The sequence below is a fragment of the Hipposideros armiger genome, unplaced genomic scaffold, assembly GCF_001890085.2.
Source record: "Hipposideros armiger isolate ML-2016 unplaced genomic scaffold, ASM189008v1 scaffold_533, whole genome shotgun sequence".
Classification (NCBI taxonomy): domain Eukaryota; kingdom Metazoa; phylum Chordata; class Mammalia; order Chiroptera; family Hipposideridae; genus Hipposideros; species Hipposideros armiger.
The window spans coordinates 949387-963745 of NW_017731883.1; the positions used below are offsets into that span (position 1 = coordinate 949387).

Consider the following 14359-nt stretch of genomic DNA (forward strand, 5'->3'; position numbering starts at 1 on the left):
AAATTCTAGTCTTTATTTCAGGACTAGACTATTTCATTCCACTGCTCTATGTATACTTATATATTAAATATGCCAGTACCAAACTATTTAACATTAATTTTATAATATTTCTCAATATCTGAAAATTTTAATATTCTGTCAAGGTTAGGCTTTTAACAAAGAGGAATAAGTCTCAAAGTTTATAGTGGCCCCTCTTATACCAATGACAAAGACACAATAAAAATAAACTTACATTTATATAATTTGCATTGATATAGTCTTCATTACCCTTTAAAATGACCCGTGTAGCATCATCTGAAAAAATTTCAAAGAAAGAATGTTTTAATAAAGTAATGTTAAAAAGATTAAACTTAACATACAGAGATCAAAGATACTTACAAGGCGAAATATCTCTGTATCTATTTTTGGAAATGTTCTGAGGTAATTTGGCACAAGACATTGTCATTCCAGGTTTTTTCCGATATAGTTGCTAAAAAAAAAGTACAAGATAGGTCCAGCAAGCCATCAAGAGTTTCTGTTTTGTTTTTCAGTCTTGCGTCTATGCTAATAAGAAACAGGTTTTTTTCTTAGAATACCTCATCTATAAAATGATGTACACCTTAGGCTTGTAGGGTATTAAACCAGATTTGCAAAGCTGAATTCCGCATAATTTCTGACATGAATTATATATCATATTTTGAAGAATGGTAAAACAAGTGAGAATAATTTTGCTTAAGTAAAAAAGTACCTTCAGTTTCGAATAGCAAATATGCAGAAAATATTTAGCTTTCATTTAGCTTGCAGATGTTTGTAATATATAAACCAAGGACTTTTTAAAAGAAAAACTGACATACCCTAAGTGTTTTTTAGTTATAAATGCTTTATAGTCACTTATCTATAACATATACTTCCAGGCAACAAATATTAATGATGGCCAACTACACTGACAAAAATTACAGAAGGATTAAATCTGACACAGTACAAAAATTATTTTCCTTTAACTCAAGATTTTGAAGTCTACAATAGTACATCTTCATCTGCCAACTTTCATAAAAACAGCTAATTGCAGAAAAAATTTAGTTTGATGACATATGAATAAAATTTCCTTATTCAATCTCTCTTTTAAACAGACATCTTTTTATGTAACCATGGCTAGTATTTTGGGAGCAATTTTAAAAACTTTGTATTTTAGAACTCTTTTTATGTCAAATATTTCTCAGAATACCATTTTAGTTTGTAAATTATAACTGACAGATAAGGCAGTTAAGAAACCAGACAGTATTACTTACATCAAATTGTGTCAGGACTGTTCCAGTGATAAGCCCCTCAGCTAGCTGGATCATTGACTCACGCAAGGAATGGTCGTCCTGATGGACATTATCTAGTGGGGCTTTCTCGGGAATGTACTGGAAGTCTGGCTCATTTTCTAGCTTTTCTTCTGCTACATCATAGATAGCTAAAGCAACAAACAAAAACCACAAAAAAGCCACATGGAAATCTTAATGAATTGATGAAAGGAATTTACCAAATATATTCTTTAATTATGTGTCAGGAAAAATTATTTATTTATTTATAATTCATCAGATCTGAGTCTGGTACCACGATGTAGGGACGAAGAGTGGCTGTGGAGTTAAACTTTGCTACACACCTGTGGGGAAAAGAAGGGTTCTTGGCCAAAAGGGTTCCTTTGCTAAAAATGTCTGTAACTTGAGGAGACATTAAGACAAAGAAGAGCTGCCAAGGAGCAGCTCTGAACAGGCCTCCTATTTATCTGAGGGATCTAGGGCAAGCGTACGAATACGGGCCTATATACCGTATGTCTAGTTTTGAAAGGTTACAAATAAATTGAACGAAGTGCTAAACAAAGTATGTTTTATCCTCTTTCCTTGACATGTACAAAACAACCTGGGAGGCCATTTTTCAATTGAGAATCTAGGCCAAAATTCATGGTCATAGTAGTGAGGAGAGCCAGACTGTAGACTCTGGCCTATGGCCCACCTTACTTCTTTTCCCACTGTCAGCTCTAGTCTTAAACATGGGGACCTATGAACATGAAAATTCAGTCTATATGTAAGCTTGTTCTACACACTTTTGCAAATTGCTGCCTCTTGGCCACCCTGCTGGCCTAGGTGTATATACATCATGTGAGCCACCTTGGGAAAATCGACCTGAGGAAATGGCCACGCAGGCCCAGCAGTGGGTTCAGAGCTATTTGGACAGAGAACTGAGGGTTGAAATAAGTGGTCTAGGAAGGAAGGGGTAATAGCTTGGCATGACCCCTTGCTCCTGCAAAATCCTGACTTCCATGGTGGTGGTTAGGAGAGGAGGGGCGGCAAAGTTGAAGGAGAGCCAGAGTACAGCCTTCTAAAGGATGGAGCCAAGCTATGGCTCTCCAATGTCCTTGTCAAAGAGATTTGTTTCCTGCTCAGATATGTAGGCACTTTTGAGAAGAATAAATTTCTGGAAAATGAAAAGACAAAATGGTATGAATGTATTTTGTCTAAGAAGAAAAGATTTAAAAGGGAAAAGACCAGAAAAACAAGTTTTTTGTTTTCCTAATTTTTTTGGCAAGCATAATTTTAAAGTTTGATTATATAGCACGTCTTCAATGTTGTTGATAAGTTCTTAGAAACTCCGACTTTGAGCAAAACGACATACAATGAAGCCAGTTTTACTGGAGGCTAATTGATATAAACAAGAGTTAAGTCCCTATATATTTCTGGTCACAAAAACATCACCAAACTTCTAAATAAAGATCCATAATACTACTAATATTAAACATTGAAATAAATGCGAGCTATACATACATTTAAGAAAAATTAATAAAAACAAGTAAGATAATTATTTTCCAACATGCTTATTCCAGTTTAGGGTTGAGGGTGGTGAGAGCCTCTCCCAGCAGCTCAGGACACACGGCAGGACCCCACCCTGGACAGTACGTCCTTTCATCGCAGGGTGTGCTAACACATACCCCACACTCACTCAGTCGGGGACAATGTAGACACGCCAGTTCACCTCATGTGCACGTCTTTGGGATGTGGGAGGAAATGAGAGTTCCCAGAGGAAACCCACATAGACATTGGGAGAATGTGCAAATTCCACCCAGATAGTGGCCCCAGCCAGGAATCATTTTCATTTTTCCCATAAATGTTATAACAAAACGACGTTGAACAAAACATCATTTGAGGACCTGCTGTACGTTATTTTAAATAAAAATGGACATAATAGACTCACATTGAAAGTGAATACAGGTCTTGGTCCAGATTTTGACAATAAAATAACATTTGAAAGATCTTCTGTCAAAAGTAAGCCCTATGTGGGTTCCTCTCCTAATTTAAAGTATAAATGAGGTGATATGAACTGCAAGAAGCCCTGACTTTTCCGTTATTTGGACTTTTGTTCATCTTCTGGGCCTGTACTACTCATGAATCTGTGAGCTGATAACTGAATGTGTTGGTGCCAAAGTGTCTTCAACTATAAATTGGGGATAATTAATCTATCATTGGGGATAATTAATCTATCTCAATGAATGGCTATGAAAATTAAATGGGAATATACAAAAGAGTCCAGGTGCATGGGAAGCACTAAAAAACTATTATTATTATTATTAATTCTTTAGTATGTTATCAAGAGAAAATAGAACAAAATAGGGAGAATATTATTCTTGGTATAAAGTTTAAGTGCTTCATGTGACAGAAAATGCCTAACAGTGACAGAAAATGCCTAATAATGAATCACCTAAATATGAGGTCTAAATGAATGAGTTCCTTGAAATGTCAAAATAGAATGTTCTGTTGAAGTCCTTCGAATTTTCCTAGAAAGCAAATTCTAGACCATGAAAACAAACAAAAAAAAAGTAGAGACGATAAAATGAAAATGCCTATTTGTACCCAATAGGCAAAATAAGTTTCGTGCTCTTCCTTGCAAAAATTTACATGGCTGGGTATGGTGGGTGAATAGATAGAGCTCTAATTACACTTAATTCTCTATGATATTCTTCAACAACTGGTACATGGAATTAACCAAGAATTACTCTTGTGGCTAAAACTGATTAATAGAAAACTGTTAAGAACAAAACTAGAAGAATGCGTCTGTAAGAATTTTTTCTCAGAGAAGACTGATGGGAGTGTTGAGGGAACTTGAAAGAATGCCATATGCACACTGGCTGAAGGATCTGTGGCTGTTAAACTGGAGAAAGTGGGAGAGTTTCTAGTAAAATCAGCTATTGTCAAAAAGCTGAAGGCAGAGGGATTAAACTTATTCTGCATTAAAGTTATCGTGCATAGCACAAAGTGATAGAATTAGGAAAATGAGGACCGAAGGAAGTTGGATTTTTAGTTCAATTAATAATTCAAGCTGGGCCGGCCAAGTGGTTGGGAACAGGCTTGGGATGCCAGAGGGCCCCGGTTCGGATCCCACATATGAGGGCTAGTGACACTGCCCTCTACAGCTAAGATGCTGAACAACAGCTCAACCTGGAGCAGGGCTGTCGTGAGTCACCGGTGACTGCGTAGGCTGCAGCCCCTGCTGCAGTGGGTTGTCATGGGCTACCGTGTGTAGCCAGCAGCTGCAGTGAGCGGCCACCCAGAAGCCAGCGACTGATATGCCTTGCCCAGGAAGAGCGCAATGATGGTGCCAACTTGGGCCAGTGAAGCAACATCCTCCACAACTAGACTGAAGAAAAAAACGACAGCAACTTGTCTGTTCCCCTTCCCCCAATTCCCCAGGGCTGTTCCCATCCCCCAATCTTTAAAAAAAAAAAATAGTTCAAGCTATCCAAGGGGAACGACCTGCTTCAGGGGCCACTGAATACTCTGCATAGGCAGGATGTTCTGAGATTGTTGTAGAGGAACTCAAGCAGTCAGCAAAGGAGCTGGCACATATGACAGGAAGGTTTCTCCAAGCCTGAGACTCTTGTCTATGAATTTACAAGTCAGCTGTCCAGAGTAGATGACATGATTATGCTACTGGGCATTATCGCACTAAAAACATAGACAGGATTTTCAAAAAAATGCTTTAACTACAGCTTGTGTCAGAGTTTTCTGACAGTAGAACAGAGTTCAAAATTTACTCATTCATTCAACAATTAGTCACTGAGTAGCCACTACAACTACTAGAGCAACTGAGAAGAGAGGGAGGACATTTTAGTTACAGTAGTCAGGAGAGAAGGACTTTCTGAGGATGACATTTGAGCAGAGACCTGAAGGAAATGAGGGCATAAGCCATACAAAAGTCAGGAAGTGTGTTTTAGGCAGAAGGAACAGCAAGAAAGTCAGCAGAGAATAGAGGAGAATGGTAGGCAAGGGCGTCAAGAATTTGAATTTTACGCCAAGTGTGAACGGAAGCCACTGTGCTTCCATGACATGACATGACTTAGGTTTTAAAAAGCCTCCTCTGGCTGCTATGTCTAGTAATAAATACTAATGAATTATGAAAAATACCCAGTGCTGGGTAGAGTACGTACCATTAGGTCGAACCAGAAGTACGAGTTCCCCAGAATGTCTCTCACAGCTGGCTTTAATAAACAGGACAACCTGATCATGGGTATGTTCAGCGATGTCCCGACCATTGATCAGAACAACTTGGTCCCCTTCATTCAATCGAGGGACACAGAGGTCAGCCTGTGATGTAATGCAGATAAGGTTTCAGATTTGTACATGGCTTTCTAAAAGTAAAGCACGAAAATTTATTTTTATAGACTCTATAGCAGGAGAACTAAAACTACATTTAGAAAAGCATCCATCTATTACAAACAAAAAAAAAGAGAGAGAAGTAGAAATGTAGCTTTCCCATGAAGACAATGTATTTTTTTCCTTCTTTGTTCAATACCTTCTTTTCTGATGCCCTATAATATGCTTAGACATACAGCTAAGACTAGTAGGTGCCTAGAGACAGCCCTTGCTTGCACCATCCAGATATGTACAAATGTCAGTTACCACAGTTTACTTAAATAACACGTCTCCCAACAACATGATACAACTTTCAGTTACCATGATACATTAATTGTGAATAATTAATTGCATGAAGTACAAACTTTGTTGCTAGCTCATCAGTCCAAAAATCACCACATAAATACAGACACACATCATGATCCGTGACCAATCACATCACTTCTTTCAAAGTCTGTTGGTGATTTGTCACTATACATCTGTTATTCAGTTCATGCAGAGACAGCAAACTTGTGTTGTTTCCTTGACTCCCAGTGATAAACTCACATAAAAATGGATAATCTAAAGAGGGAATTGGCCAAAAAAGTTAAGAGTGCAGCAAAGAAACAAAAAGTGATACTGCTAGAAGTGAAATTCAAATTGAATGTAAGTGGAGTTATAAAAGAAATAGCTGATGATGAAGCCATATGATGTACATGACTACTGTTTGAGAGACTCTAGGTGTACAGTGACAGGGATTTAGTGAAGGTGAACTTAACATAAATGATGACAGTGGCTGTAATGAGAAGGATGAAGACGTCCATGAGGAAGTGATGTTGGCAAAAAATGTCTCATTAAAAGAACATCTCATTAGAGATATCTCACAACATTGAAAATGCAGAGGACAAAATGTTGGAAATGAATATAGACTTGGAAAGGATTATGACAATTCGCCAAGGCAAGAAAGAATGCTCGTGTTGTATCTTAAGTTACATGACGAGGACACAGCTCTGTTCAAACTGCTTGTGATAAGTTTTTACAAAGAAATAAAACACTTAAATTCTCAATTTTCTAATGTTTAGACTTATAGGATACTAAATCAGTATTAGTTTTATTGTTTTTTCATCTCCCTATATATTAATAAGAGAAGTAGAGAGATTTTATTGTTTTCATAAAAAAATTAAAGTTCATGGAAACAATTGGGATTTTCCCCCAGTGATTATCAAGGTCACTTTGCACTTTCAGCTTGAATGGTCATTTTTACAGTCCTGCACTACTGCACAAAGTGAGGACTGTTTGTATTTTATTGAGAAAACAAGTAATTAAAGTAAAAGAGATAAACAGAAATATGGACAGCATGTTCCAGGAACACAGCAATAAGGATTTATGGGAGTCAAGTTTGAACGATGATAGGTCAGATAGAGAAGGAAATGACAACAGGGTTGGACCTTACAAAAAAAGAAAAAACAAAAAAGGAACTTCCAGTGGCAAGGCCTTGAAGAAATGAAAGCATGCCTACTCAGATGAAAGCACGACGACTCAAACTCACTATAAATACCAAGTCAATAAAATTCAACATGGTATTTTCATTAGTGGAAAGAGCACAGGTCTAGGAGCCATGTTTTTCCTCTACTGCTTATGAAATGTGTGATCTTGGACACCTGAAACTCTGAAAATGGAGCCGAGATCTGCTCTAATTATTTCAGAGTTGTGAAGATAAAAATGAGATAATTTTGCAAAGTGTTCAAGTCTGGAGAATTCAAATTTAAGGTTATACCATTCTCTCTAGTTGCTTCTTTCTCTACTTCTTGTAGTGGAGCAGATGATATTTGTATACCCCTCTGTGTGCTAGCACTGTGATGCTTTTGTGTACCAATTTGGTCCCAAGTTTCTATAAATGTCTTTGAGGTACTAACAAGGAGTGAATTGGGAGATATTAATGGTATGGTAGTGGGAGAAATGTAATGAGTTATAGCAAAAAGTTATCCTCTCACCTTACTTTGTGGATAGTGTAGCTGCTGGAAAAAAGGAGGTGGTTTATGGTTACAGAGAAGACAGCTATGAATCTCTAACTGGATATCCACTGATATTTCCAGTTCAGGGATTGAGGGTAGCAGGCGAGTATATTAATCAATATGCTATGACATGCAGAGATTTTTTTTACCCATTATCACTGAAGGGAACTTTCTCATACTTGATTTGTTTTTGTCAGGTATGTGTATAATTTTTATTTGCATTATGATCTGGCAAGTCAAGATAAACTGTATATTAAAATGAATTTCGTTGGAGCAACAGCTATTGGCTCAAAGATGATCAGATAGGAAATAAAACATGACTTTAAATGGAAATTATTTTATTCATTTCAGAAGGTGTCCAATGAATGTAAAAAGACATTAAAATATTTACACTCTGTCCTTTTCCTTCAATCACTTTAAAATGAAGTTTCCAATTGGAAGAATGTGATGGTCTCTAAATTAGTAAAATATAGAAATGATAACTTTCTGCTGTTTTAATTTGTTCCAAATTTAGCCCAATATTTACAAAACATAGTTCTATGTGGCAGAAAGAAAAAAATTACCAATAACTTTTATAGCCTAAAAAGAAAATTTAGAGTCACAGAATTCTGTTTGGAAATGAACCTGTCTATCAAATGTTCCCTAACCATCTTTGACTTAATTAAAAACTATCCACATTCATTGTTTAGAAAAATCAATATTGCTTTTGTGTCATTCACTGACTATTACAATTGGCATAACAAAAAAGGTTTATTATCTTTTCTAATTATAAGAGCAATACATGCTCACTGTCATGATTCAGACAATTAAAAAAAAGGAATATGGAAGAAAGTGATAAATACCAGTAATTCCACTACCTAGATGAAACACTGTTAACATTTTAAGCATATTTCCAGACTTCTTTTATGCACATTGCTCACATTTAAAAAAACTGGATCCAACATATATGTGGAATTATAATATGCACTTTCTGTAATGCCATCTTATAAACATATTTCCATATTAATATAGAAGTACATCATCCAACATTTCAATGGCTGCAAAGCAATGCATGACTTATTTCACAAACTCTAATGATGTACAGTTTAATTTTCTCCCAATTTTTAACCATTATAAACAATACTAAAACCAACATCCTTGTGTATCTTTTGTTCCCTAGTCCAACTGTTTCATTAGAGGCCATTCCTAAAAATGGAATTGTCAGGTCAAAAGATACACATTTGATTAAAAAGTTTTGGTTAAAATTTTTGGTTTTAGCTAAGTTATATATCACACAGTTTAAAGAATTGGTCTGTAAGATTTCTAAGACTAGAAACCACTTCTTGTGTTCTTCCGTACCATCTCCCCTGCTCTAGAGACATTGTCTTTCAACATTTTAGCTACATCTTTTGTCTTTACCTTGGAATCTGTACCTAACATCCCCATTTGTTTTTTCTTTAGTTTTCTATTTTAGTCATTTCTAAATTTCTACTCAATAGGTGAGAATTTAGCAATCTTTCATCTCTTCATTTGCAGTCCCAAACACATACATATTTCCCATTAAATATATACTAAATAATTTTGGACTATTTCTCCCAGCTTGGTCCCTATCTTTCATATGCATAGTAGACTCGAGTCATTTTATATATCATACCCCTGTCCTGATCCCTCTGACCACAAAATTTGTTTAACCCTCCGTCGGGCGCAACTGATCGCACAGATTCATTGCACACAAATTTTCAAATATCTAACAGTTAACTTAAGTATTGTGACTCATCGCTTCCGTATCTTCCCCTCTACTGTAACCTATCGCCAGTTGTGTTTGTCACTTAGTACAGTAAAGACGTATTTCACAGCGGCATCTTTGTGTGCAATGATTCTGTGAGATCAGCTGCACCCAACAGAGGGTTAAAAGAGGACATCTGATCCAAACTGGACCTATGATTGGTTTACTTCACCGGAGTCTATCATTTGGACAGGTTTAATTATTCTGGGTTGCTTAAGCTGGTAGTATGTAAATCTGGAAGTTACCAGCAGTCGTATCTGACCACATGGACTGAGGAGTGGAATAGTGGCAGCTAACCAATTTCTATTTAGTAGAAATTTATTTATTTTTTCAAATATTATTGGGGAATTGGGGAAGGGGAACACTATTGGGTAATTGGCAAAAGGGAAACAGCCAAGTTGTTGTCCTTCAATCTTAGTTGTGAAAGGCGCAGCTAGCTCAGCTCCAAGTACAGTTGCCATCCGGCCACCTAGCTCAAGGTGCCGTGTTCAATTGTAGTTGCAGGTGGGCATAGTTCACCATCCTATGCCTGGCTGCCTGTCGGCAGCTCAGCTTAAGGTGCCATGTTCAATCTTAGTTGTGGGTGGGTATAGCCCATCATCCCATGCGGAAGTCTAACTGGCAACCTTGTTGTTAGGAGCATGTGCTCTCACCAGCTGAGCCATCATGCCACCTGTTGGCAGCTCAGCGGCAGCTCAGCTCGGGTGCAGCTCATTGGCCCATGTGGGAATCGAACCGGCGGAACCAGCGACCCTGTTGCTCAGAGCTCGCGCTCTTAACCAACTGAGCCACTCTGCTGACCACTATTTAGTAGAGGTTTAGGAGTCATAATTGTATTTGAAGGTAGAGTGTGTGTGGTGGTGGTGATGTTATAGGACTTGACTTGAAGCAGCTACTAAATACACTGTTTTTTGTTTTTTGTTTTTTTTTTTAAGCTGAGCCATCCTGCCACTTGTTGGCAGCTCAGCGGCTGCTCAGCTCGGGCCGGGAATCGAACCGCTGTTGCTCAGAGCTCAAACTCTTGAGCGAGCTCTTAACCAACTGAGCCATTCGGCCGGCCCCACTGTTTTTATTTAGAGTATTTTAGTTGGAGTGACTTGAGAGATGAGGCTGATTTAGTGTACAAATTTAGTGCACTGAGACAGAAGAATGGAACATTCACATAAAAAGAAAGAGATGAAAAATAGAGTGACTGATGATTTTTAAAGTTCTTTCTAGAGGTCCAACTGCATTCCTGTCCTTGGATTTTGTGAGATATCTCTATAGCTCTGTGATGAATTTTGTATTTATGCCAAACCAGGGGTAGTCCATGAGTAAGGACCCTGTTATTTGCAAACAACCAGTTCCTTAAAAACCAGAAGCAAAACTATATATCTTGATATCCTTAATCAATCTTGACTATGATCTTTAAACCAACTTTGAGGTTGCTGCAAAGCACCCAAAAAAGTGTAACTGGCCTCAGGGGATAGTTAAATGATAAAGAGAGCTGATCGAAAAGTCCTTGAAGACCACTTAGATAAAGTAGGCAACAACATAAATATAAACTGAAAGCAATATTTACTACATATAAGAGCAATAAAGATAGTGTACCCATAATTAATTAACAATTGTCTATGATGAGCATCAAGTACATGAGTGCTGAAGTTTACTGATCGGTACAGGGGGCGGGGGACAGGGAACAGGGTAAGGAAGGGTGGGGTTCATTATAATGGGTACTTAAATCTCTACTTTTATTTAGAATGTTAATAATAAAAAGTTTAAAAATTGTCCTTATAGGGAAAAGAGAAATCACTGGTACTATTTTTATTCAAAGTAAAAATTTTAAACATAGAGTAGGTAAACAGAATCTAGGTAAACAATTCTAAATGAAAAACAAGCAGACAAAATAGCAAAACAAACGAAAAATATTCCTCTGTCTACATTTTGCTGTTTAAAGGGGTCACACTTTAGAAGCACTGAAAGTCATAAATAGCTTCTTTGTAAGAACAAGGATTTTAAAAACTCTTGCAGACAGGGAATAAACAAAAACTAACTTCCCAGCATTTTATTAAGCCAACATTTGAAACTTGACAAATTAAATAAATGATTGGTTTTTTCTTTATTTAAACTAATAAAAAATTATTGTATTTAAATTTATTAAATTTCACATTCTTGAAAGTAGGATTTACTTGCAAGATTTAGATAACTCACAGGTGTTCCTGGTGCTACTCGGGACACGATCACAGGCATCTTCTGATCATATCCTCCCTTAAACACAGAGAAAATAAAATATTAGACAAACATTAGCAAAACGGAAACATCTTTATTTAAAAACTGAGTACAGTATAAATTTTAGATTACCTTCACGTTGAATCCAAACCTTCCATTTTCGTCAGGTTTCATTCTGATTAGAACAAGATTATCATGTGGAATACCACCATTAGGCTTAAAAAGATAAAAACAAATAACTTGTAATTTTCTTCATTTATAATCTATCCTTCACATATATATATGAAGTATGCTTTTTTGTATGCTGATATTTCACATATATGAAATCATACAATATACGGTCATTTGTTACTGGCTTCTTTCACTTACCATGTTTTTACCTGCTCTTTGAGGATAGTGTTTGGGCTAATTCTTACTTATCCTTCAAGACAGGTCAGAGACGATCACTTCTTTGAAGTCTTTCCTCAACCCCAGGCTGCATTCGTTATTTTTACATACTTTTGAATTCCCTATAATCAGTTCAAATTATAGAACTTATATTGCCTTCAAATTGTCTTCATACTTGCTTGTTCTAGATCCTATCCTCTCGTCCATACTCAAGAATATTGCCACAGCAATTCTCTATTCTCCTGAATTATCCATTTCCCCCACCTTCTGGGAAATATTTTTATTTCTCCCATTAAAAAAAACCCCCCAAAACAAAAAAAACTCTCTCTGGATTCCACTTCCCCATCCAGCTCCTGCCCCATTTCTCTCCTTCCTCTTGCTGCTAAACTTCTTGAAAGAGTTTGTCCACATTTGCTGTCTTTAGTTCCTCTAATCTCATTCTTCTGGAGTTCGGTTTTCATCCCCAACATTCCACCAAAACTGTTCCAATGAAGGTCACCAAAGATTTTCACGTGGCTCGAGAGTTCAATTCTCAGTCCTCATCTTACCTGACTTACCAGTAGTATTTGACATAGTTGGTTACTTTCTCTGTGATTTCTTCCCATCAGCCATTTGACTACCTTTCTGTCTGCATCTCCTCCTTCTCCTTTGCTGGTTTCTTTCATCTTCCTCATGTTTACAAGTTGGAGGACCAAATACTCAATTTCTAGAATCTCTTATTAGGTTATCTACACACACCACACTTGTTGATTTTCTTCCTGTCTCATAATTTTAAATACTGTCTACATGCCATCAGCTCTCACTGTCATAACTCTAGTTTGGACCTCTTCCTTCAACTCCAGAATCCTATCTCCAAATGGATTTCTAATAGACAACTCAAATTAACATGTCCCAATCTAAGCTCCTGATATTCCACCCATACCTGCTCTACTTGTAGCCTTTCACATCTCAGTAAATGATAACTTCTTCCTTCTATTAATAGTTGTTCAGGGCAAAAATCTTGCTGTTATCCTTGATTTCTCTTTCTCTAGTATTCCACATCCAATCCATCAGCATATTATGTTAGCTCTATTCTAAAAATATACCCTGAATACAGTCATGTCTCATTCCTTCTGCACCCACCACTCTGGTCCAAATCACCATTGATTGCTTAGAATACTTTATACTTCATAACAACTATCTCCACTACCTTGGTTTCAGTCTATTTTCAATACAACAGCCAGGGTGATAATGTTAAAACTTAAGTGACATCATATTACTTCTCTCTTTAGATAGGTATATGCATTTGCTTCCTATCTCACTGAGGGTTAAAAAACAAAATCTCTGTAAGACAAGGCTTTTAAGATCTGGCCCTCTCCCTTATCTGTCTCCTCCTCATTTGCTTATTTTGCTCTAGCCACACTGACTCCCTTGGTGTTCCTTGACCATATCAGTCATATCTTTGTACCTGCTATTCCCTCAGCTAACCGACATGGCTTATTACTAAGTTTACCCCTGGCTTATACTATCTAAAATTGTAACATTCTACTCTTGCAATTCCTTAGCCCCTTCCTGTTTTATATTTCTCCCCAGCATTTATACTATCTAATATGCTATATGTTTAAATTATTTACCTTGTTTATTGTTTGTCTTGCCCTTATCCCCCAGAATGTAAGTAACTTGAAGGCAGAGGTTTTTTTTTCTATTTTATTCCATTATATCCCCAAAGCCTATAACAATGCACTTTATATATCAGTTCCTCGGTAATTTTTACATGAATGTAAAAACAAACTAGACAGTAGATTATTTAACAGCAGGGACCATGTCTTGTCTCTGTATCCTACTACCCACCAAAGTACCTTAGCAGACAACTAAGAAACAATGACTGAATAAATGATACAAAAGAATCAATACACAGATAGCACTAAAACTGTCATTTTTGGTAAGGATTTTGCTCTCTTTTTGATATGCCTGTCGTGGTGGAGCAAGAGTGTGGGAGAACAATGTTGCCTGTGGCTTTTCAACTTTAGTTAATGTAGGAGGGCTACAAGTGAACAAATGAGAGGGCCATGAGTGTCATGGCCACCGGGAACTTCTGGCACTGCTGATACCTGCTGTGGACTCTCCTCTCCCTACATCTTATTTTATTCCCCAATGTCCCTTTAAGATTCCTGAAACATACTCACATAAGAAGTCCTTATACTTCTTCATGAACACAGTGTATTTTTAAAAGTGATTGTCATTAAAAGTTATTGACAATCTTACTTTTGATTTATTTACATCTACCTGAGAAAGCAATAAAAGTTTGTAAATCAGAGGATTCTAACAATTTACCATTTGTTGTGGTAAAGGCATGTTCTCTAAGGCAAAAGTACCAA

At 36.9% G+C, this 14359-nt stretch overlaps 1 protein-coding gene across 1 annotated transcript in view; it reads right to left on the bottom strand.

Annotated features, from left to right (window-relative positions):
- PTPN4 (protein tyrosine phosphatase non-receptor type 4) overlaps positions 1-14359 on the bottom strand; it is a 195059-nt gene that overhangs the window by 21050 nt on the left and 159650 nt on the right. The window contains exons 18-23 of the mRNA XM_019668705.1: positions 11748-11831; positions 11598-11654; positions 5444-5600; positions 1269-1435; positions 379-469; positions 233-294 (exon numbers count right to left, since the gene is read on the bottom strand). Coding sequence (XP_019524250.1) covers positions 233-294; positions 379-469; positions 1269-1435; positions 5444-5600; positions 11598-11654; positions 11748-11831 — 618 coding nt within the window. The remainder of the gene's footprint in view (positions 1-232; positions 295-378; positions 470-1268; positions 1436-5443; positions 5601-11597; positions 11655-11747; positions 11832-14359) is intronic.